This window comes from Saccostrea echinata, unplaced genomic scaffold (assembly GCF_033153115.1).
Source record: "Saccostrea echinata isolate AGI-Se365-2 ecotype Australia unplaced genomic scaffold, CSIRO_AGI_Sech_v1 ptg000014l, whole genome shotgun sequence".
Taxonomy (NCBI): Eukaryota; Metazoa; Mollusca; class Bivalvia; order Ostreida; family Ostreidae; genus Saccostrea; species Saccostrea echinata.
Window position 1 is genome coordinate 20,494,896 of NW_026889763.1, and position 23,202 is coordinate 20,518,097.

Sequence of the window (23,202 nt, forward strand, 5' to 3'; positions counted from 1 at the left end):
GTAATTTGTGTTATTATTTGTGCGCCTGTACAGCCAATATATCGACCACAGGGTTTTGCTACATTGTACTTTTTTTTTGCGTTCCGTGTTTAAGCCCTCCACCCCTCCCTTTTCATCAAATATAAACATAAGATATAAAATCGGACCCATTCATTTATAGTACCTGGCTTAATCATAATATATGATAATACATGATAAATAATCACCGAATGACACCAAATATTAAACGCATTACAATGTATTCAGAAATTCATATTCTTATTAGCACTTATTTGTGATAATCAGGATGCTAAGAATTTTGAGATTTCACGTGTGTGAATCATTGACCGGTACTAAAAAGAAAGAAAGTGAACGATTGATGAATTGAGAAATCCCTTTATAATGACTGTGTATGCTTGTCCTTTTGTTATTCAAAAGATAACATAAAAAAATTATAATATCACTAACACCCCCCCCCCTCCCCAGTTTTTGGCTACATCAAAATCTGATGTTGCAAAGGGTGTCTCAGTATATGTTGATACGTAAAATATAATGTAGCCTGATTTGTAAAAGTCAATATCTTTTCTTTTATAACTTTCATCGTAACTGGCCATGTTAGACATCAGAATCACGGATATCAGGACATCAGAATCACGGATGTTACGACATCAGAATCACGGATATCAGGACATCAGAATCACAGATATCAGGACATTAGAATCACGGATATCAGGACATCAGAATCACAGATATCAGGACATCAGAATCACAGATATCAGGACATTAGAATCACAGATATCAGGACATTAGAATCATGGATATCAGGACATTAGAATAACAGATATCAGGACATCAGAATCTCAGATATCAGGGCATTAGAATCATTGATATCAGGGCATTAGAATCACGGATATCAGGACAACAGAATCACGGATATCAGGACATCAGAATCACAGATATCAGGACATTAGTATCACAGATATCAGGACATCAGAATCACAGATGTTACGGCATCAGAATCACGGATATCAAGATATATGCACGAGCATTATTCATTAAGAGATACCGGTAGGTCTACGACTCGAGTACATGTATCTGCAAGTCTTTATTTAGTATCGTCTACAAAATATGGAGTACAAGATCAAAACAAGTTCTGGATGGCGCAGAATTCAAACATGCCCAAATATTATCTTTTCAACAATATGGACAAAAAAACAATATTGTATTGAATGATATCGAATATGATCTTTTTGTATTTGGATTTAAAGAATACACCTAGTGCAATGTCGATATCGATAATATCGCGTTGATATAGTAACGATATCGATCATACTCCATGCATTGTAAATGAAATTAATGGAAATCGTGTAAAAAGCAGAAGCTTTGTCGATACTGTCAATGTCTTGACAATTTCATAACGATATCGTATAGATCGAGGCAATAACGACCAACTGCTGAACAATAATGACTCAAAATCGATACGATATCTTCGACGTCGACAGCAAGGTAAGAAGACAAACAGATTGTATTCAAACAAAAACACAAATATAGGGAAAAGAAGTAGAAGTAGCAGGATTCCCTATCGAAACAATATCATCGATATATAGACGATATCGATATTAAAGAAAACTTCTTTTTAGGTACACTGTAACACATACATGATAAAAGAAACATAACAATGGCAATAAATAAACATCATCTGCTGAACGATCATGATTCGATATCGAGACGATATTGTCGATATTAGCAGTAAGGAAAAATTGTAATGGGAAAGTACTCTTGCCTTCGGTTGGGATTGAACCCGTGACAACTGGCATGCCAGTCCAGTGCTCTACTGACAGAACTAAAGGTTAACCCACAAGTCCAATGTAGTAGGAGTTCGTACATTACAAACTATATCACACACATAAATAAAAAAGTAGCAAAATATATATTTTAAAAATATGAATTTATTGTCGGTATCGTAACTATATCATGTCATCAACATATATTTTGCAAAATTATATATTTTCGGACAAGAGGCCCATGGAGCACAATGCGCACCTGAGTAACCTTGGCCTTGAAGCTATACAAAAATATTTCCCCATTTTATTCACATGGAAAATTCTGACCCCATTTTTCACTATTTCTTAATCATCTCCCCTATAAAGAGAGCGTGGCTCTTCAAATGAACGAACTTTAATCCTCTTCACCCAAGGATGCTTTATTGAAAGTTTGGTAGAATTTGGAGCAGTAGTTCAGGAGAGGAAAATAATTGAAAAATTAAAAAAAAATACAGGCAACACACAACAGACGGACCTGGACACTTCAATCAGGTAAGCTTTCTTGAGCCCTTGACTAAGGTGAGCTACTAGTAATCAATAAAGTGTTACGTGGCCAGTTATGAAACAAGTCATACCGGTAGTGTCAAACTTATAATCGTTCAAAACAATCATTTTGAATAACTTGTATAAAGTGAGTACTTTTTCTTGGATTTTCCCCCCGAATTTAATTCCGCCTCCAAATGCATGCTGGAAATTTTGTGAAAATATAAACGATAACTTCTCAACTTATACATAGGATGAAGTAAAGAGCTCGAGGCAGCGGACAATATAGAACGACTAATATAACTCATACAGAACAGCAGTATTAGATGACTTTCTATGAACACCCAGAATGTCTTTAAATATCTGGAGTTAATGAATCAGATAATCCTAATCTTTTAATCTTAATCTTATAATGTAAAGTGGGATATTTTTTGTATGGAACGATTATTTTGAGTTTTTCCCGATTTTTTCCGATTCCAGTATGGTAATATACGTGTAATAAATATATTTTTTGAAGAAATGTCCAATAAACTCCGGGGATGAATATTGGGGGGGGGGCACAATTAAGTATGTGATATTAACGCGTAGGCTCCCTAGCATCTTCGCTATAGCCAAGGGTGACGATCCGCTCCTCTCCTCTGAGCGGATCGTCACTCTTGGCTAGCGAAGATGTGGAGAGGAGCGGATCGTCACCCTTGGCAATCGAAGATGCAGTAAGGGCAGGCCCGTAGGAAGCAATTTCAGTTTGAGGGGGGGCACAGCCATACATTTTTCAGTTGACAGTTGAGGGGGCACTACCAAAAATTTTCTGACAAGCAAAAAAAAAAAAAAAAAAAAAAAAAAAAAAAGATCATCAAACTATAGTTATCTATATATCGGCAAAATTATTGCGGGGGGGGGGGGCGTCCCCCCCCCCCCGTGACCCCCCCGGTTCCTACGGCCATGAAGGGATAGTCGGTGAATGCCAGTGCTTTATAAATAGTATACTACTAACAGGTGGTTTTAAAACACATAAGTTCAAATGACGAATGTTTGAATCCACACTCTTTTAACCTGCCATCGGGGTCTGATAAGTACGATGTTTTTGAAACCATAAGCGCAAAATTTCTTTCATATCATATATAGGCCTAGTTAGTGGTTGTATTTCCTTGAACAAAGTATTCAAGATTCGATTAAAAAAAAGGGGGGGGGGGTTAGGGGACGATCATTTGATTCCGATTGCATCTCCCTCCCCGATTTGAATTTTTTTCCCTCCCCGATTTGATTTTTTTTTTTAATTATTTATTTTTTCTTGTTTTTTGTTTTTTTTTTTGAATTTTATACAGTCCCTGTTTTTTGTTTTTGTTTGTTTGTTATGTTTTTGTTTTTTGTTTTTGTTTTTGTTTTTTTGTTTTGTTTTGTTTTGTTTTGTTTTTGTTTGTTTTTTTTTTAGTCAACAATGCTTTAGAAAGTTGTCAGTTATCCCCTTTTCATAAAACGATGGCTGTTGGTGAGATGGAAAACGTGCCAGTTAAAAACAAAAAAAGGTATTCTAATATACTATAATGACCTAAAGAGTACGTATGGTACTTTGATTTTAGTAGTACAAGGGGCAGAGAACTCCTATTCCCTCTGATCATACAACTTAACAGAGGGCGTGATCTTTTCCATCGGAATAGCCAATCACAAACACTGTACGAAAAGGATAATATTGTTCGAAAGTGTCCAGATTGCACATTTAAAAGGATTTAAGTAAGTCTTTGTTTTTGTCAGATGATAAGTAATTTGGAGATTTATTCACAACTGATCTTTGTTCTGCTAATTAAACAGAAGCTGTCAATGACATGCTGAATACCTGTACGGTGCATTGTTTGAAAATGATGCAGACATTTTTGTAATCCTAAAAAGCATAATGCATTGCTTCACGATTTGCAAAAAACATTTTAAATATTACAATCATAGGGTCTACATTAATATTTTATATACCTAGATACTCAATCAGCCTTAATCTGAGTGGATTAATATTTAGTTTACACCTTTGGGACGCCATGTTTCATCATGGCGTCTCAAGATTTGAAGTATCAATATTTTTTAAAACTGTTATTCTGTGGTTTCGTTATGAGGGTTAACTGACAATTGATTAAAAGATATGAACTTTTATTAAATTCTACTTTTCTTGTTATGTACCCCTGTACAATATTACACCCTGCTCTCACCAGGAACCAGGTAAAAGTATTGGCATTCCTGTCAGAGGCCAGCAAGAGGGAAAATATTACTCAATTCCGAGTATGAATTTAATAGGGACCCACTTAGTTACTAGCCACAGTGGAGAATCTGACATAACATTTTTATTTATTTATTTTGATGGATAGCTTTTAAAACACTTGGAATTTTGTATTTGACATATGTCTGGTTTTTCTTTCCTTCTGCAGCAAGTGTTTTGTTTACCTATAGGGTGAGTTAACCATGCATCGGACACATACCTTGCTTCGGACAACTTTAAGCAATACACTTTCATTGAACCCGAGTTTCCCCGTGTTTTTACTTGTTTCGGTCTTAAAGGTGAAGATTTAAACTTTTTAATGATGCCGATTTTTATTTTCATGTTGTGATAAAAATACCACAAGAATGGCCTTGAAATTACGTCATATTTTGCATCATCAAAGGGGAGTAACCAGAATTTTACGATTTTGCAATTTTTAGAGTTGTCGTTCTTTTAAATAGACGTCAACGGAACGGGTCGGACCTTGGTAAAATTTATCAATGATTGATAATTTTACAGAAATTTTTCAAAAATTTTACTTCAGTGTTTGTATAATATTTTTTAGAGTTGTTTTTAACTAGTATGTTTATTTCACCGTACATCGGACACAAATTAACCATGCATCGGACACTTTCCGATGCATGGGTAATCACTTCCACTTTCATATAAAACCCAAATGACAGCTGTTTTTTACGGATTTGGAAAATAGAAACTCAAAATTTTCAGTGAAAATACAAATTATCGATATATGACGACTAGAAGTGGACTCTATTTCTTTCTTTAAACTAGATGACGATAACCCACGCGACAAAGACGCATTGTAAAGCCTTTCTAAGGCAGTGTGATGCAACTAAAATCTCTTCACATTTGTGGATCGAAATAGTCATTCAAATTTAATTAGAAGGTTAATTTTTAAATAAAAGATAAAAATGTTTCGATATTACTAATTTTAAAGCACCGAGATCAAGGTATGATATTTTTCTGGTTTAAATTTCGTATGTCCGATGCATGGTGAATATTGTCCGATCCATGGTGAATTCTGACTTATTTTGAAAAAATAGATTTTTAATGATATTTTCTCAATAAATAGGGCACGATTGTGTCAAAAAATTATATTTTAACCACATACTACATGTTAAGTTCCATTTTCATAATATTCGGTCGGTAGCGATATCGCTAGAACTTGTTGAAGTACGAGGGTGTCCGATGCATGGTGAATTCACCCTAGCTGTCACATTTACAGAAGCTTTGTGTGGGGGACATCTTCAAACTTTATACTGTTAGCATGGTTAGGCCAAATAAAAAAATATGTATGGTTCCGGTTACCCGACCTTCCCTATTTTATACCCCCGACCCTAAACTTTTTTTTGGCAATTTTCATATTTTTTCCAGAATTTCCCCCGATTTCCGTAAGTTTTATTGGTTTCAGCAATGACGGCCTCCTTGCAAAACATAGTGCAAGTGTTTAATAGTGTTAAATCCAAAGCAAGCTAGCATGTAGATGTCCCCTACCAATATTGACTAGTATATTATCACACCACATCTAAATGCCATTTGCAAAGCAGTGATAGGTATTATTTAGAAATAATTAAGAAAATCATTTTGTTAAAAAAAAAAAAAAAAAAAATCCCTACCTACCTACCCTAATTTTTTTGGAAGTGTAACCGGAACCACACATATTTTTTTGTTTGGCCTTAGGGTAAATTAGGATGTATATAGGCTTTTACAGAATGCTATCACAGTTGACCTTAGCCTAGATCTTTGTCCTTGACTTAATGACACCCTCACTCACACCCACCCCACCTCCCCAAATGCATGTACTTATTTGTATTTTTGTTGAAGATGTCTTTTTCTGATCAGTATCAACTAGCATCACATGGAGTTCCTGAGTAAAATAAATAAGGATATTTTCAAATACCACCATTGGAGTTTATCTTATCATATCAAACCTTACAGTTTACATATCAACATAAGATAAATCAAAAGATTAGTATGCAAAACTATGCAAATAGAATGCAAAATTAAATGTGGAAGTCTTTGAGCATGCTTTTTACGCTGATAGGGTTAGAATTTGTACCAATATAGAAATAAGCATACTGTTATGCCTCAGTGCTACTGTTTAGAGTTGGACTTACTAGAATTCCTTTTCTCATGATAGTGATTTTTGATGTCAGAGTATGTACCTTGAGTACCGTATCTATACTATGGAAAGCCACAAGAGACCCCCAAGTCTTCTGTATATACTAGTAATTCATAATAAAGCAATCTTGGTCAGTCAGGATTACAATCCTTTTCATGTCAAGATTTCAGACATTTCCTGGCCTTGATTTTCAATCCTGGCACATCCAACTTAGTATTTTTGTTTTTATGTGTTTAAGGTTGCTGCTAACATTGGTTCCCCTGAACCTCTGAGACATATGCTGTGACTTCGCAATGCCTGTGGGTCCATACGACCAAGACAGTTTTTATCAGAACACACCAATCCACACCCCAGATAGAACTATAGGCAATGAATCGTCTTCAAGTTTACTCAAGTCTGTGAAGGCTCAGGTAAGGATCCGATATATTATAAGGGATACCCAGGGGATGGGTGAATCTGTGAAGGCTCAGGTAAGAAGAGAGTACAGGGGATACCCAAGGGAGGGGTGAATCTGTAAAGGCTCAGGTAAGAAGACAATACAGGGGATACCCAAGGGAGGGATGAATCTGTAAAGGCTCAGGTAAGAAGACAATACAGGGGATACCCAAGGGAGGGATGAATCTGTGAATTCTCAGGTAAGAAGAGAGTATAAGGGATACCTAGATGAGGGGTGAATCTGTGAAGGCTCAGGTAAAAAGAGAGTATAGGGGATACCTAGAGGACAGGTGAATCTGTGGAGGCTCAGGTAAAAAGAGAGTATAGGGGATACCTAGGGGACAGGTGAATCTGTGGAGGCTCAGGTAAAAAGAGAGTATAGGGGATACCTAGGGGATGGGTGAATCTGTGGAGGCTCAGGTAAAAAGAGAGTATAGGGGATACCTTGGGGAGGGGTGAATCTGTGGAGGCTCAGGTAAAAAGAGAGTATAGGGGATACCTAGAGGAGGGGTGAATCTGTGGAGGCTCAGGTAAAAAGAGAGTACAGGAGATACCTAGAGGACAGGTGAATCTGTGAATTCTCAGGTAAGAAGAGAGTATAGGGGATACCTAGGGGAGGGATGAATCCGTGAAGACTGAAGGTAAGGATAAACTATGGGATACCCAAAGGAGGGGGTGAATCTGTGAATTCTCAGGTAAGAAGAGAGTATAGGGGATACCTAGAGGAGGGGTGAATCTGTGGAGGCTCAGGTAAAAAGAGAGTAAAGGGGATACCCAAGGGAGCAGTGTTCGAAATTCAGAATTATTTTCTATGGGTCCAAAGGACCCACAGATAAAGGGACTACACGAGTCCTTTCAGGGCAGTGCAGGCCAAAAAATAATACCATTAAATATTTTGGGAAAATAAACTTTTACGTATCGATGATCTTGGTAAGTTTATCGCTTCATATGAAATATGTCAATTTAATAAAGGGTATCTACAATTCGCAAGTATTAACAATTTGAAACGGTAAGATATTAATCATCACACTGTCTTACTTGGTCATATATAACATTTAATGAGTTTGACATGTGTTTATTTAAGGAATGACTTTAATAGCTACCCAAGTTATACTGGTATAACCTGGGTTGGGGCAGTTTACGCTTTATAAACCGCGAAGCGGTTTATAAAAAAGCGTAAACTGTTCCAACCCAGGTTATACCAGTATAACTTGGGTAGCTATTAAAGTTATTCCTTATAATTTAATTTCCCATCATTAAGTGTAAAAAATAAAACAATTTCTCCTTCAAAAATGCCCTTAAATTGTACGTATTTTAAATGTAACGTCAAGCGGTTTGATACGTTTTTAACTTAAGTCATTGTGACGTAGGCAACCCAGGTTATACGCTATTTTCTATTTTTTTATCCAATCAAATGACGCTTTACAACCAAAATTAAATTATATTACTATATACATACTCTTCCTCAGAAATATAATTTGTGTTTTAAAATCCGCGGGTAAAAAATTACGCAGGTTTCATAGATCGCCACAATATGTTGATAAAATGTAACCGCATACATATAACGTAACTTTATTCCATACAGAAAAGAAATCAAATCTTCAGTATTTATTTAAAATACACATGAAAGAAGAAATTATACGATCTTGATAAAAATAACAAGTTTTGCCCATCATAAGTGCAATTTGGTTTAAAGACGCTCATTGGTTAATTTGTTTAATATATCCAATTAAACATGTTAAAATGCAGGAAAGATATAAAAGTTAATGTAAATACATACACCAATATACCTAAACTTTAATCGCAACTTCTTACGCCTTTCCAACAAGCGGTAAAGAAAAACAACGGTCTGAGAAGATGTGATTGACGTTAACTTATTTCCCGGCAAATCATCGGCCCAAAATTATTTCAAGGACCCATTTAGTCATACTATTCGTGAGTCCTTCCGTTTGTATGTCGGCGCAGGACCGACGGGTTGACGCTAATTTCGAACACTGCAAGGGAGGGGTGAATCTGTGAAGGCTCAGGTTAAAAGAGAGTATAGGGGATACCTAGGGGAGGGGTGAATCTGTGAAGGCTCAGGTAAGAAGAGAGTATAGGGGATACTTAAGGAAAGGGTGAATTCTCCAGTCTGCTAATATATTTTTTTTGGGAGGGGGGGGGAGGGCAGGGGAGAGGGGATTAATGTTTGATTGCATATATATGTTTGTATATTGCCTGGAAATTTATAAGTGAGGTCATTAAGGCAAGTCCCATATTATACATCTGTTTGTTATACTAACAGAATGAGAAGTTATAGATAAAAATTTGCAATGAATGAAAGCTTATTTTTGCATGTATCAAATTGCACAGTGACAAAGCAGCTGAAATTTTAAATGAAACAATATCACATGATTGTTCAAATTAAATATGTCCTAATATAACTGTTCTTTAACTTTTGTAGCCCCTCATTAACCATGTTAGTAGGTGACTTGTCATAAATTTCAGTTTTTCATGTCACATTTAACATGTTTAATAGTCCTTCCTTCTGATTAATGGTATAGCAAATCCTTCATCACCTTGGTTTGTATAATGGATACATTAAATAGCCTATATTTAATATTTATGATTATGCAATGTGCCAGAATACTCAGGTATTATTTATAGAAGTACTTCCTGTACCTCAGAGCCAGATTTATAGGACCATGTTATGTAGAGAATCTATAAAGTGAGTCATTATATTCCGTGGTTTTCTTACGTGCACTACATCATAGGTAATGCTTGATGTGGATCAGTGATCAATGGTTATTTGTATTTAAACAGTGGAATAAAATTGTTTATAACATCAAGAACATGCCTTTTGTCAAATTCTATAATGTATTTAAAAGAATGTGAACTTGAAATATTTTTTTACACACTTTTTGTTATCAGTGTGAATGCCCCCTTGACGACCCCCTGGATTATGACAAGGTATCGGCCTACACAAGATATAATTACACCTACCGAAAACATACCTGGTCAATGAATGATTTATACAAATATCTTATCAGAAAAAAATCTTTGTGTCATGACTTGATACAAGTAGGGGTAATATGAATCTGTGTTTAACAATGGAGGTTACATGTGAATGATTGGAAAATAATGGTGATAGCTTTTTTACTGATGTCAGATAGCACACTGGGCCATTGTGTTATGTAGAAACAAACTTTCCAACAGTTCAAATTTTTATACAGTGAATCACGGCATGAAAGTTCCCTAATTTAATTAGTTTGACAGGAAACAAAGAATCCAGCATGTTCAGAATGGAGTGGATAATTTACAGTTTACAGTGATGTAATCTTCTGTTTCTACAGGAAGTCCAGTTTAAAAGAATAACTCAGGAATTACAAGCTGAGCAGAAGAATCTTTTACAGGTAAGAAATAGAGGGAAGGGGTGTGTACATTATACAGGTAAGAATAGAGGGGAGGGGTGTGCCCTTAGGTGGAGACAGAAGTTTTCTAATCTTTGTGAAAGGCTAATTATAAGATCTATTATCAGTGATTATGTAAAAACAGTAGCCTATAAGACTATCATCTGTTGAAGTATGCATTCAACATGTGTTAATCCTGATTAAATCTGGAATAACAAAAAAACTGACCTTAAAACAACAAAGATGGGGTCAGTGATGCTTCAGGCTGAATTGTAAAGAAAACATTTGTGTACACTGATCAACAACAGAGATAAAAAGACAAAAAAATGCTTCTGAACTAAGATGATAGAAAATCTGGAAAGTGACTCAAAATGACAAGTTTATGAAACATTTATCTTGTGTTTAAGTTAAGAGATAAACCAATAGTGGTTTGATGTACTGCCCCTGGCATGTTCAGGACGTGGTCGTACGTAGAGTACTAATTTTGCCCAAATTTGTATTGACATGCATTGTGTCAGTAAAAGCCTTTATTTCTTATTTTTGCCGGCCTTACCTGAACTAGATATATAAACATGCATACCTGGAAATTTAAAATCTGTTCGACAGACTTGGGGTAGACCTTTTGTGCAGTTTCTTTTTAAACTGGTTGATTTATTGAACAACCCCCAAAGAAATATATGACGCATTCATTTTAAGTGGTTTGGCTTCCCTAGGGAAATTTATGAAAGTGTCATTTAAAGTTTGGGTCTTACCTATTATTGAAAGTTTTGATAGAAGTTTTCTGTATGTAAATATATATATGGCAGATTTTGCTTCCGATATAAACGTTGTTCTGAGTTTGGAGGATCTCTTTGTATGTTTGTGTTGATATTTCTTTGATTGTGTTACATGTTACAGAATAATACAAAAATATTTAAATGGCAAACTAGGTAAAGCATTAAAGAAAAATTGTAGTTCAGTTATGTTAAAAAATGACAAATGCACAGAGATGTAGATAACCAGCAGAGAATGTGTCGTAAATAACAAGATAGCTGAACATTTTTATAATGCATTATAAAAATGACTTGCTATAATATGATTTTATCATCTGGTTCATTTCTTTGTTTGAAGAAAACCATTAAAATTAGTATTCACCACAAGATTATGTAAGAAGGGAGGTGTTAAATGTTTACATTATGGCTCTGCTTGCTTGATCATGATTGTGTAAAATATTCAGAGGAACAAATTCTTTTGTCAACATGGTCACACAAACAAGTACATTATATTCTGTATATATACATGTGACAATGTCTAACAATTCAAGAATCCCCCAAAACATTGAAAAGCTGCTACATTCTTTGCTGAACTAATATTTCTCAATCCCAAAGTGCATGGCCAGATAGATAGTGAGGAATTAAAGTATATAACCAGTGGACATATAATGGACAGTTAGAACATCCATATAATGAGGTTGTCCATTTACCAGTACATCACTATCACTGAGAGACAACATTGACAGGTTGAAGCCAGACTTGTGTTACATAAATAACATAAAAACTGTGTGTAGGGAGGTTATGTGCTGAAATCACCTGGGACAATCTGGTCCCAAATCCCAATAATTCATGGAGATGTTATTTTTTTTCATTGTTGACACATATTAAATATAATTACTATTATGTCTATTCTTATTTAGAACCTTCAGAGGAACTTTTGATGATATTTATACAACAAGCGTTATGATTTTAAACATGGTGGTGCACTGTGAAGAAAATTATTGAGTGTGTAAACTGCTGTAAATTTGAATATTTTATTTTTCTTTTTAAATTCAAATATATTTCCTGCTTATCAATTGGAGATTTCCCTTGGACTTCACTTAGTCACCAGGATATATTAAAACCAAAAAATAGTAATTAAACAATTAGGTGCCTGAAAAAATGTGTAGGTTTCAGATAACTGTTGTACAGTCAGAGGCTGTGAATGTGGAGCTGGGGTAATCTAGTTGATGTACAGGTGATGTGTTGACAACTAGGAGATACAAGGTGTGCTATTAATCTGACCTTGTGGCTATTTACAGGTAGATAATCAGCTGTACAGTTACATAGGAACGAGTGTATCCCAGATGTAACTAACAAAGAGATAAATTTCTTGCATTGACTCTGTAGGCATTGATTTTAAAATTTTAATTCAAAGCTCAGCAAATGTTAGACTCTCTGTGATATTGTCAAATTTTAAACTTCCCCCAATATTTATGTTCCCCAAACGAAGTTTGGGAACATATTGTTTTTACTCTGTTTCTTATTATTATTATTATTATTATTTTTCTTTTTTTCTACTTTCTTCTCCGGTACTTTTTTGTCCGGGAGTGTTCTCATAGAACCACTCATCCGATTGACATGAAACCTTTTTAGGGTTAATAGGCATGTTGTGTAGGTGTTCGGAACGAAGGTCATTTTGCGCGCACATGCATGCACGTGCGCGCGCGTGCAATGAGTGAAATGACTGATATACTTGATGAAGCCGTAACTTTTAAATTTCTTGAGGAATTGCTTTGAAACTCAAAATATAAAGATATATTAGTAGTCTAGACAAGATAACATGGTCAAATTAGCGTGAACTCACGCGCATGCAGGTGCGCCCTTCTCTGATTGGCTGATACAAAACTATCAATAATTTCCTTATTTTTTGACAAAATACTTTGAAATTTAGAATATAAGTATATATTATAAGGTGCTACAACATGTTACATAGGAAATTTCTTGAAAACACGCGCATGTAGGTGTGCTGCAATCTGATTGGTTGAAACTTTAAATGTCTATAACTCCCTTGGTTTTCAACAAAACAGGATGAAATTTACGACATGGATAGGCACATAGAGCTCCTACATTATGATACTATCAAAATTGAATGCAAGGCCATGCATGCGCGTATGCTAATTCTGATTGGCTAATACTTAAATGTTACATCTCTCTTATTTTTCAATGAGATTCTTTAATATTTAACACAAATGTATGTATTGTGAGACACTATAAGAAAATCAATGTGAAAAATGTAGAAAACATGTGCAAGCACATGCGCTGAAATTTGATTGGCTAATACCGATATGGCTATATCGGAGTAGTTTTCCAATGAAAGACCCTTAAAAATAAAGTGCCCATCTATATTACAAAAGTATTGTCTAATTTATTGAAGCTTGTAGGGAATGGGGCATCATAAGGGATTGGGGAGCCGTTTGGGGAACATCTGTAACGGTTCCCGTTACAATTAGCACTAGTTACCTATCACATTGATTCAGTTCCAGTGTTTCACAGACACAGTTCATAATGTAAACAGGATCAGAGATCTGATATAGGTTTGACATATATGTAGGGATACATGAGAGCATGTTGACTTGGTTCCTTTATCATCTGTCTGTTTGTAGTCAAGTAGGTTGTAGAATTTGGGTCATATTGATATTGAGGATGTTTCCGATGGGTCTTTTTGACCTCTTTTCATTAGTATTTAAAAGTTGCTGACTAACTTTCCGAGGGCAGTGTAATTAGAACTGTCTTCTCATACATCTCATCTGATCTTCGAGAAATGACAGTGACTATGAATTATGGACAGTTCACAAATATAAATCAACTGAAATATTTACACAATTACATCTGATCATAATACCATAATTATATAATACAAGTAAAGCTTACTGCTATGGATTATATTTATGAAGCCACAGCAAGCACCATGAGTACACAAGAGTACTGGTACATTACTGAGCTCCTTTTAACAAGCATTCTGAGAGTATTGCATTAGCAATACCAGTCCCCTACCGCAAGTGTAATCTGGTTCCCATTAAGAATTGAAAATGCCAAAATCAATGAAGCGGGACGAAATGCAAACTTGATCTGTAACTCATCAAGATACACCCACATACCAAAAATCAGCCCAATATCTGCAAGCGTTTAGGAAAAAAGTGCGGAAAACCAAGTGGGACAGACTGACAGACAGACAGAGGGACAGACGGACAGACAGACAGACAGATGGACGGACAGACTCAGAGGAAACCTATAGTCCCCTCCGGTTTCACCGGTAGGGGACTAATAATAACATCTGGCCAAACTCGCCAAGGAGTTTTTTAAAACATCTGGAGATTGTATTATTAAATCAGAATGAGACTCATCATCTTTGTGTATATTTTCTTAATGCTGTGAGTGAGAGAAAAATTTGCCATATGTTTTCATTTTCTAAATTCATTATCTTCATATTGAAGCCTAGGGTTTATAATTTTCATCATGAGCACTTTCCAGCATGGACAGGTATGCACCCATCAGAATTTTAATTATTTCATTTCATGTTTTTGATTTTTTTTTTTTTTTTGCATTGAATGTTTCATGTTTAAGTTTAATCCATCTGCTTTTTACTTATTCTCTTTCCATTACATTACATTTTGCCAATCTGAGAAACAATTTAGTGGAATCTTTCTAATCAGAGGAAACAATTTTTTATTAGTTGCCAGTGAAACACAGAAATATTATGAACACTTGTGTTACAAGAGGGTTACATTACTAACAGTATCCTTTGTATACACATGGTGAATTTTGTCACTAGCCTCCATTGAAGGTCCTGCTTTGTTGTGTATCAAAGTCTGGATGACTTCTGGGTGAGGATGTCACAGTTTTGGGGGAGAGGGGGGTTCTACTGTAGGGTTGTTCAGCTGTCACAACCATTTTGCTGTCATCTGTATTTTATCAAAGTCGGTATGAAATGAAAGCATTTCTTCCTGATGACCTGTGATGATACAGGTATTGGGTTTAGGGGTTAAGAGAATCTGTGATTGTAATAATGGGTATTTGGGTTTAGGGGTATGGAGAATATATGTGATTGTGTGGGTATTGGGGTTTAGGAGTTAGGAGAATATATGCAATTGTGTGGGTATTGGGGTTTAGGGGTTAGGAGGTTATGTGATTGTATGTAGGTTTAGGGGTTAGGAGATTATGTGTGATTGTATGGGTATTGGGGTTTAGGGGTTAGGAGAATCTATGATTGTTAAATAATGGGTATTTGGTTTAGGGGTAAGGAGAATATATGCAATTGTGTGGGTATTGGGGTTTAGGGGTTAGGTAAATGTGATTGTATGGGTATTGGAGTTTAGGCATAAGGAGAATATTTGATTATATGGGTAGTGGGGTTTAGGGGTTAGGATAATATTTTATTATTTGGGTATTGAGGTTTAGGGGTTAGGTTTGTGGCCCTCAGTTGACATTGACATGAGGTGTGACAGATGTGGGCAGCCCATTATAGATAAATAAAGAAAAAGTTTCATCTTTGGGTGACTTATTTACTTTTCAGTACCAGGGAAGCCCAGGTAATATGACTAGTTTTAACACAACAGAAGACTCACTACCCTGGCAAAGCCCCCACTATCTGGCTGATTCTAGAATCCAAGATGACAGTTTTGTGTCACCAAAAATGAATTCCCATCTATTGGATTCTTGTATGTAAGTATATGTAGATAATATCTATAGTGACCTCTGACCTCCTCACCCGGAATCTAACAAGGATCGTTAATGTTAACATATTTTGCCTTAGGTTTACTAGAATTCTTCATTAATTCTTCATCCATCCTTTGTTTGGTGAAGATATTGAATTAAAAGAAATCTTTTTTTGTGCAGCTTACTTTTATTTAACATTATCATTTACATCATCTTCATTATCATCATCTTCATTATCATCATCATTATTATCATCATCATTATTATCATCCTCATTATTTCAGTTCTCTTCAGTGCTTGTCATCATTGTGTGTGAGTGATCAGATCATATTTTTGTATAGAGAGAGTCTTCCCTTTTAAGATTGTAGTGAGCATTGGAGACTTTATTTTATTAGAAAGCACTTGTTACAAAGATGTTTCTTGTTCATGTCTCCCAAAGACAACCAGATGTTCTTCCAGTCCTCCCTCCCAATTACACAAGGAAAATGAGGATCTGCTAATGACAAGGATTACAGAGAATAAACTCCTCTAGCTTTCTCTGTGTCTCTGATGGATTTTATACCAGAAGATTTCTAATTAGTTCAGATTTCTAATTAGTTAACATGGTTGTATGCCTCATTAAGCTCACACAAAGACAACATTCTGTGAATTAGATTGAATTTCTAGAGTTAAACAGGAGTGCATTATTCAAATGTTTCAAGATGAGGACAGAGTGTTCTGCCTGTGTGATGTCAAAACAAGCCTGTGCACTGTATCAGGGCTGCCCTACTGCAGCCTACTAGCTCCTGGTTTGATGCTGTACACTATATCAGGTCTGCCCTACTGCAGCCTTCTAGCTCCTGCCTTGATGCTGTACACTATATCAGGTCTGCAGCCTACTAGCTCCTGGCTTGATGCTGTACACTATATCAGGTCTGCCATATTGTAGCCTGCTAGCTCCTGGTTTGATGCTGTACACTATATCAGGTCTGCCCTATTGTAGCCTGCTTGCTCCTGGTTTGATGCTGTACACTTTATCAGGGCTGCCCTACTGCAGCCTGCTAGCTCCTGGTTTGATGCTGTACATTATATCAGGTCTGCCCAATTGCAGCCTGCTAGCTCCTGGTTTGATGCTGTACACTATATCAGGTCTGCCCTATTGTAGCCTGCTAGCTCCTGGTTTGATGCTGTACACTATATCAGGTCTGCCCAATTGCAGCCTGCTAGCTCTTGGTTTGATGCTGTACACTATATCAGGTCGGCCCTATTATTGCTGCTAGCTCCTGGTTTGATGCTGTACACTATATTAGGTCTGCCCTACATTGCAGTTCTGCTAGCTCCTTGTTTGATGCTGCACACTATATTAGGTTTGTTTTATTAACATGATTAGAGTATGCTATCCCCTGGATAGAGAAGTTTGTTTTATTCTTTGTGGACTTGGTGGATCAGTATATATTAGGTGTAATTGTCACAGAGATGTGAATGGACTTGTGAATGGGACAGGTATAAACTTCCCTTAGAGGTATAAATTACTATGTACTGTCTTATAGAGGGGGTCCTAACAGGTATAATGTACCCTAATACTGTCTTGTAGTGGGGTCTTAACCTTTGAAGTGTTAGACTGGAAGTTTTATGTCTGAGTCTATACAGTGTTATCTCTGGGTTTAGTATCATGTCATCCAATACATTGCTGGTAAAGGCTGTACAAATAAAAAAGAGCAGATCTGGGAGACCCAGTTTTTAAGATGCTTGTGAAAAATGAATGCCTGAATGTTTCTCCCATTATTAATTTGTTCTTCCACTTTGGAAGAATTTTCTTTTCACAAGTCCTGCTTGAATAGGGGAAAAAAACTCGAAATTTCTTCTGGCATGATAAATTCTTGTCAGGTAGAGGTTATATTTCTTTTTATCCACTTCACGTAAACATATGGGTAGTTTGGAATGTAAAAGAGCTGTGTTTCAATGTTGATAGAAGCACATTCCTTTGTTGTCACTTATTAAATAGACCCTGCAAGCATGTATAATGCAAGGAATCTATTAAACTGTTGAAGTAAGTGACCCAGGAATTAAAAAAACATGCATTCTGGCCCAAGACCAATAATTTTTTTTTTCGAGTTTAATGAGTGCTTAATAAATGCACTACATGTAGTCCAAATTTAACCAGTAAGGTTTTTATTTTCTTCTTTTTTTTTTTTTTTTTTTTACAAAGTTAATTACTCAACTGTATATCACACCTATAGAACAACTGTTAGAAATGTGTTTACTGTCACCCAATACCCCCCACCTTTCCTTGGAAATTTGTCGGGATTAGATATTTAGTCATTGAAGTTTAACTTGTGAGGTTAATATAAAGAGATAAAAATATTAACATAATAGACTGTAGGACATGTTAGGAATGTTAGGAATGCAGCTCTCAGACAAGCCTCTCTCTCTCTCCAGACCTTAGTCTGTACTGTAAGTCAGCTGATCTAGGGGGAATTCAGGCACCCACTACGAGATATACACTGTACTATTGGCCCAACAGGGAAACAGCCTTCATACTGTGTGAAGTATTAGCAACACAAGAATGCACCATTGTCTAGGCCTCTATAGACATGGATTGTTTACATGTGAAGTTCAACATTTTTTGTGACCAATCAGGTGGAAATGTCTGCTAAGGTGGAAAGTAGCATTGAAGGTGCATTTTTGTGAATGCTTGAGTGAACAATAAAGGAGCAGACATTTTCTCTCTGCTCTATTCACACCTTTACGACCTGATAACTAGACACCTTTGGTTCACGTCAGCCTGCTAGTCGAGTGTATTGGGATTACTGCAAGCAGGTATTTAATGGTCACTCAACCTAAAACATGACCATGCCCTACATTCGGAGAATAAAAAAAGTTTTTAAAATCTGCCAAACAGGGAATTAAGGTTTGGTGTGTTTCGTAGCTCTGAGAAGACATTGTACAACAATCCAGAGTGGGCCAAATATGTAACCTGGGACTCAGATATTGTGGGACTCAGGGTTATATACCATCACATCGTGTCCAGTGTGATGCAGGCTTATGGGGAATTCAGTTTTCAGTGAATTTAGAGAGAGACAGTGATACAAGGATTATAATCATGGCTGTTTTTTGTTTGTCCTGGGAATTTGTGAGACAGTGAACTGAGGATTTGTAAGTTCTGACGCCAGGTTTTCATGGCTATAAAGTTGATATGTGCATACAGTGTTTAAACATGTCACAACATTGTGTAGGAATTTTAACACTGGGAGTACAATCACACTAAGGAATTTTTATCACTCTTATTTAATATAATCAACAGGAACTATGAGTCTGTGAGGAGCTGGATTTATTTGATGTGTCTTTTATGTTTATAGTTTACGGGATGTGACACTAACATTTGTGTTTATTATTACAGGAGAGAATTAGAAGACAGAGGTACTTTTGGGTACGTATATATTATATAATTAATTAAGGGCCCATATTAAACAAGCTTGGGACATATACAAACTGATTGTGTACTTGAAAAAGCGGGCTTCATATTTTAGCGCCTTTGGCACAGACAACAATGCGCTAATTAATGAATAGGGTTAATAATTCATTAATAAATACAATACATGGCGCAGACATTTGTAGCGCTAATTCATGATTACACCAACCACTCAATACCTACTAGTGATTGCGCTAAATTTTGAATACACCAATTTATGTACATATACAGTATTCTGTGAAGTAAACAACAGGAAACTCTAAATAATTGGGGTAATATACAATCAGGATAGATCTCTCTGTTCAATGTTACGTTCAAAATAAATGTTTAGAATTGGAACATCAAAAATATTATTGTAAAATGTTGTGTAAACAGTGACAGAGTGGTATTGAGGCTGGTGACAATAGTTAGCCTGTAGGTACATGAACGACAAGTTAAATACACAATCTCCACGGCTTTATCAGTATTCATCACTGCAGTCACTTGGATTAAACCGATAACAATCTGAACTGGTTCTGGTCTCATTCCCAGGTGTGTAATTATCTCACCTGGGACCAGGACACACCTGTAATTAGCTGACTGGTCCACACTGGTCGGGGGACACACAGAAACACTACCATTATAGATCTTACTACTGAATAAGATTGATCAAAGCTTTGATGTAAACCAGGGGTTATCATTCTAAAACGATTTGGGAAAGGGAAATGCTCGGTTCATAAACAAGTGTACATTAACCTGTCCTTCGGTTGTTTATTATTTTGTTTTAAGAAATAATGTTCTAAAATTACTCTCTTCAGTGGTGAATTACGAAACAAATGATTGTATTGAGTACATTGAATATCTTGAATTGCATTGAAATTTGAAGCAGTTTACCATGTTTAATATGAATAATATCTTTATTGCTATGTCAGATATTACTGTGGCATTATTGTATTAACATTGATTAATTGATTGCATTTTATGACAAAAATATTATAGTTATCGATGTTATATGTTATCGAATTTTTCTTCTTTCATTTAAAGTTTGTTGACCTTCTAAAAAGTGCTTTACATAAAATAAAATGCTAATTAAGGTAATGATTTAATTCAGGTGATGATTTCATTAAGGTGTTTATGTTGTCCTTTTAACTTTTCAGAACTGATACGATGGATTTTGATAATTATGCACACGAGAGTTATGGGGGGCATGACCCTGGCATGTACAGCAGTGATCCTTATGGACAAAGGTATTCTCCCCACCTCCCAAATGGTGGTCAGTATTTCCATGATGACAGATCCCCTCATGGATCCAGAGTGTCCCTCCAGAGCGGGGGTAGTCACAGAAACCCCTCCAGAATGGTAAGAATTAAGAATTGGAGTTGATACCATCAGGATGCTCTTATGTATCTCTGACATTGGATTTACATTTTGTATTTTTTTTTTTTCAGGATAACAAGTCAGGGGTCCAGGGCTCGTTAGGGTCCCTCCACAGACAGGAGCTCCCCCATGATAACTATGCCTCTTACTCCTCCCTCTCCCGGCAGCAGTACAATGAGGATCCCCAGGGGTCCCCTCGAGGCCCCACTACCCCTACAAGGTTTAACGGCTATCAGGACCCGCCGTACGGTAGCGGGGGCCGCTACAGTGTGGCGTCTAATGATAGTTTACACCAAGCTGATCCATACAGTATTTATGATCCTAGGTAGTTAGTATGCTTGTATTTACACTATCCCATAATGCAATTCTCCTTCCCTGGTTTATGTAAAAACTTTAAAAGAAAATTAAATGTTGTCTCTTTATCAGTGTTTTTAAAGAAAACAAATGAGTATTTTTTGCATAGCTATCTTTTTGGAAATCAGAGAAATGTTTGTAAGCTTATTATCTTAATGTGATCATGGTGATGATTTAAATAGATTACCTTGATTTGTTGTGTAGTACAAATGACATTAGTTTTTAAAGCGATCCCAAAACAATGCATTGTGGGATACCCAGGTATGCTGTAATACCTCGGTATGTAGGCCAGTTTGTGCTACTCTAATGCATGGAGGTGTGGGCACATATTTGACTTCATCATCCAGCTTTTATGACACATGCTGGGATTCAGAGAGATTTCATTATAATGCACTGCATACTGCTGCAAGACAGACATTGTAGAAAAATCTTACAGGAGTTAAAGATATAAATCAGGAATTTTGACAAAATACAGCATTATACAGTAACAAACTGAGGATATGCATTAAAATTCGGTGTAAATTTTACAACTGAAGTAATATTGAAGATTGCATTAAAATTTACTGTAGAAATCCATAATTGAGATAATATTTTAAACAAGTTCTACAACTTCCATAGAGTACATTTCTATCAATGGTGGTATGCAGTGTATCCCATTGTTTTCTTACATCAGTGCAGTTTTGTTAAATATCTTAACTTCATAGCTTTATTTGTCTTTTACATATTTTAATTTTTTTTAGTTGTTAATATCGTAGTAAGGTATAACATTTAATTTCATTACCGGGGGTATGCCTGTATGTCCATCTGTCCACAATTTTCAAAGTATCCCTGAATTTTGAGTTGGGAAGGATAGCATCCTCATATTTTAAGAAAATTAAATGTCACGGCCAAAGCTTTACTTGGGGTTTGGGTCATTTGTCAAGTTTAAACAACACTTTGATTGTAAGCAGCCTTGTGTTATGAAATATTTTGTTTTATTTATCATTTAATTTTTTTTTCTTACTGGATATTTAAATTTGAGACAGTAAATCAGAGGAAAAGAATCCAAAATAAAGTTTAATCAAAATTCAAATTTTGATCAGGTAATTCAACAAATAAACACAACAAATAATTCAAATGCTATTTCCTATTTTCTATTTTGATATGTAATACAGATAAATTCTAACAGATGTACAAGAATTGTTTGTTTTTGCCATTGTTAGGGATGCTCCTCCACGAAGTAGAGGGAGTTATGATGAATCTCCTCCTTATAGCAGCAACCAACACATGAACCAAGACCCTAGGTACACAGGTCACCCAACTGACGATCGCTATGGAGACGCCCCTCCAAGGAGCAGAGGAAGCTATGATGAATCTCCCCCATACAGCAGTAATCAACAAATTAATCAGGATCCCAGGTACACAGGTCACCCAGCTGATGATCGCTATGGTGATCACCCTGGAAACGATCCCTATGGTGATCACCCTGGTAACGATCGCTATGGTGATCACCCTGGTAACGATCGCTATGGAGACCCTCACAATGACTCCCGTTTTAGTGACTCTTTCTATAGGGACTCTCCAGACAGAAATAACATGTATCCTAGAACTGGTCCTTCCCAGGACAATTACCATGACTACCCCCCAGAGGACAGTCGTTTCCAGGACCCCTCCTATACAGACGACAGATATCCAGAGGATTATCGAGAATCACCTGTCCCTAGGAATCAGGGTTATGGAGGGGAGGGACCACCAGATGATAGGTTTCAAAACATGTCTCTTAACGATCCCCATGGCAACTATCCTCCAGACGATAGTTACCCTGGTGACCCCCAGAATCAGAGCTTTGATCGCCGGGCTCCTGATGACCGTTACGGGGATGAACAGCAAACATTTGGTGATTATGATGATCAGCCGTACAGGAAACATGAAGGACTCCCTCAGGTTCATAGCGATCCATTTGCTGACGATCCGTTCCAACAACAACAGCAGAGAAGTCGCACACCAACCTCAGTACATGACCAGTATGGTAAGTCGGGTTTTTTTTCCTTGCAGAATATGTTGTACAAAAGTATTAAACATTTGTATGTATTTTTGGAGAGTGAACTCTTGAATTTTGTA

General features: G+C 36.3%; 1 protein-coding gene across 6 annotated transcripts in view; it reads left to right on the forward strand.

Moving 5' to 3' along the window:
- Positions 1–3,953: 3,953 nt before the first annotated feature.
- Positions 3,954–23,202, forward strand: part of LOC133186911 (catenin delta-2-like) — a 35,570-nt gene continuing 16,321 nt past the window's right edge. The window contains exons 1-8 of one of the 6 annotated variants that reach the window (XM_061322300.1): positions 3,954–4,016; positions 6,906–7,077; positions 10,435–10,494; positions 15,799–15,947; positions 19,321–19,350; positions 20,529–20,730; positions 20,820–21,073; positions 22,305–23,110. In XM_061322300.1, the coding sequence (XP_061178284.1) occupies positions 6,961–7,077; positions 10,435–10,494; positions 15,799–15,947; positions 19,321–19,350; positions 20,529–20,730; positions 20,820–21,073; positions 22,305–23,110 (1,618 nt within the window). In that variant the 5' untranslated portion in view covers positions 3,954–4,016; positions 6,906–6,960. Of the gene's footprint in view, positions 4,017–6,905; positions 7,078–10,434; positions 10,495–15,792; positions 15,948–19,320; positions 19,351–20,528; positions 20,731–20,819; positions 21,074–22,304; positions 23,111–23,202 lie in introns of those variants that run through there. The other 5 variants (XM_061322297.1, XM_061322296.1, XM_061322299.1 and 2 more) reach the window with 5 other exon arrangements.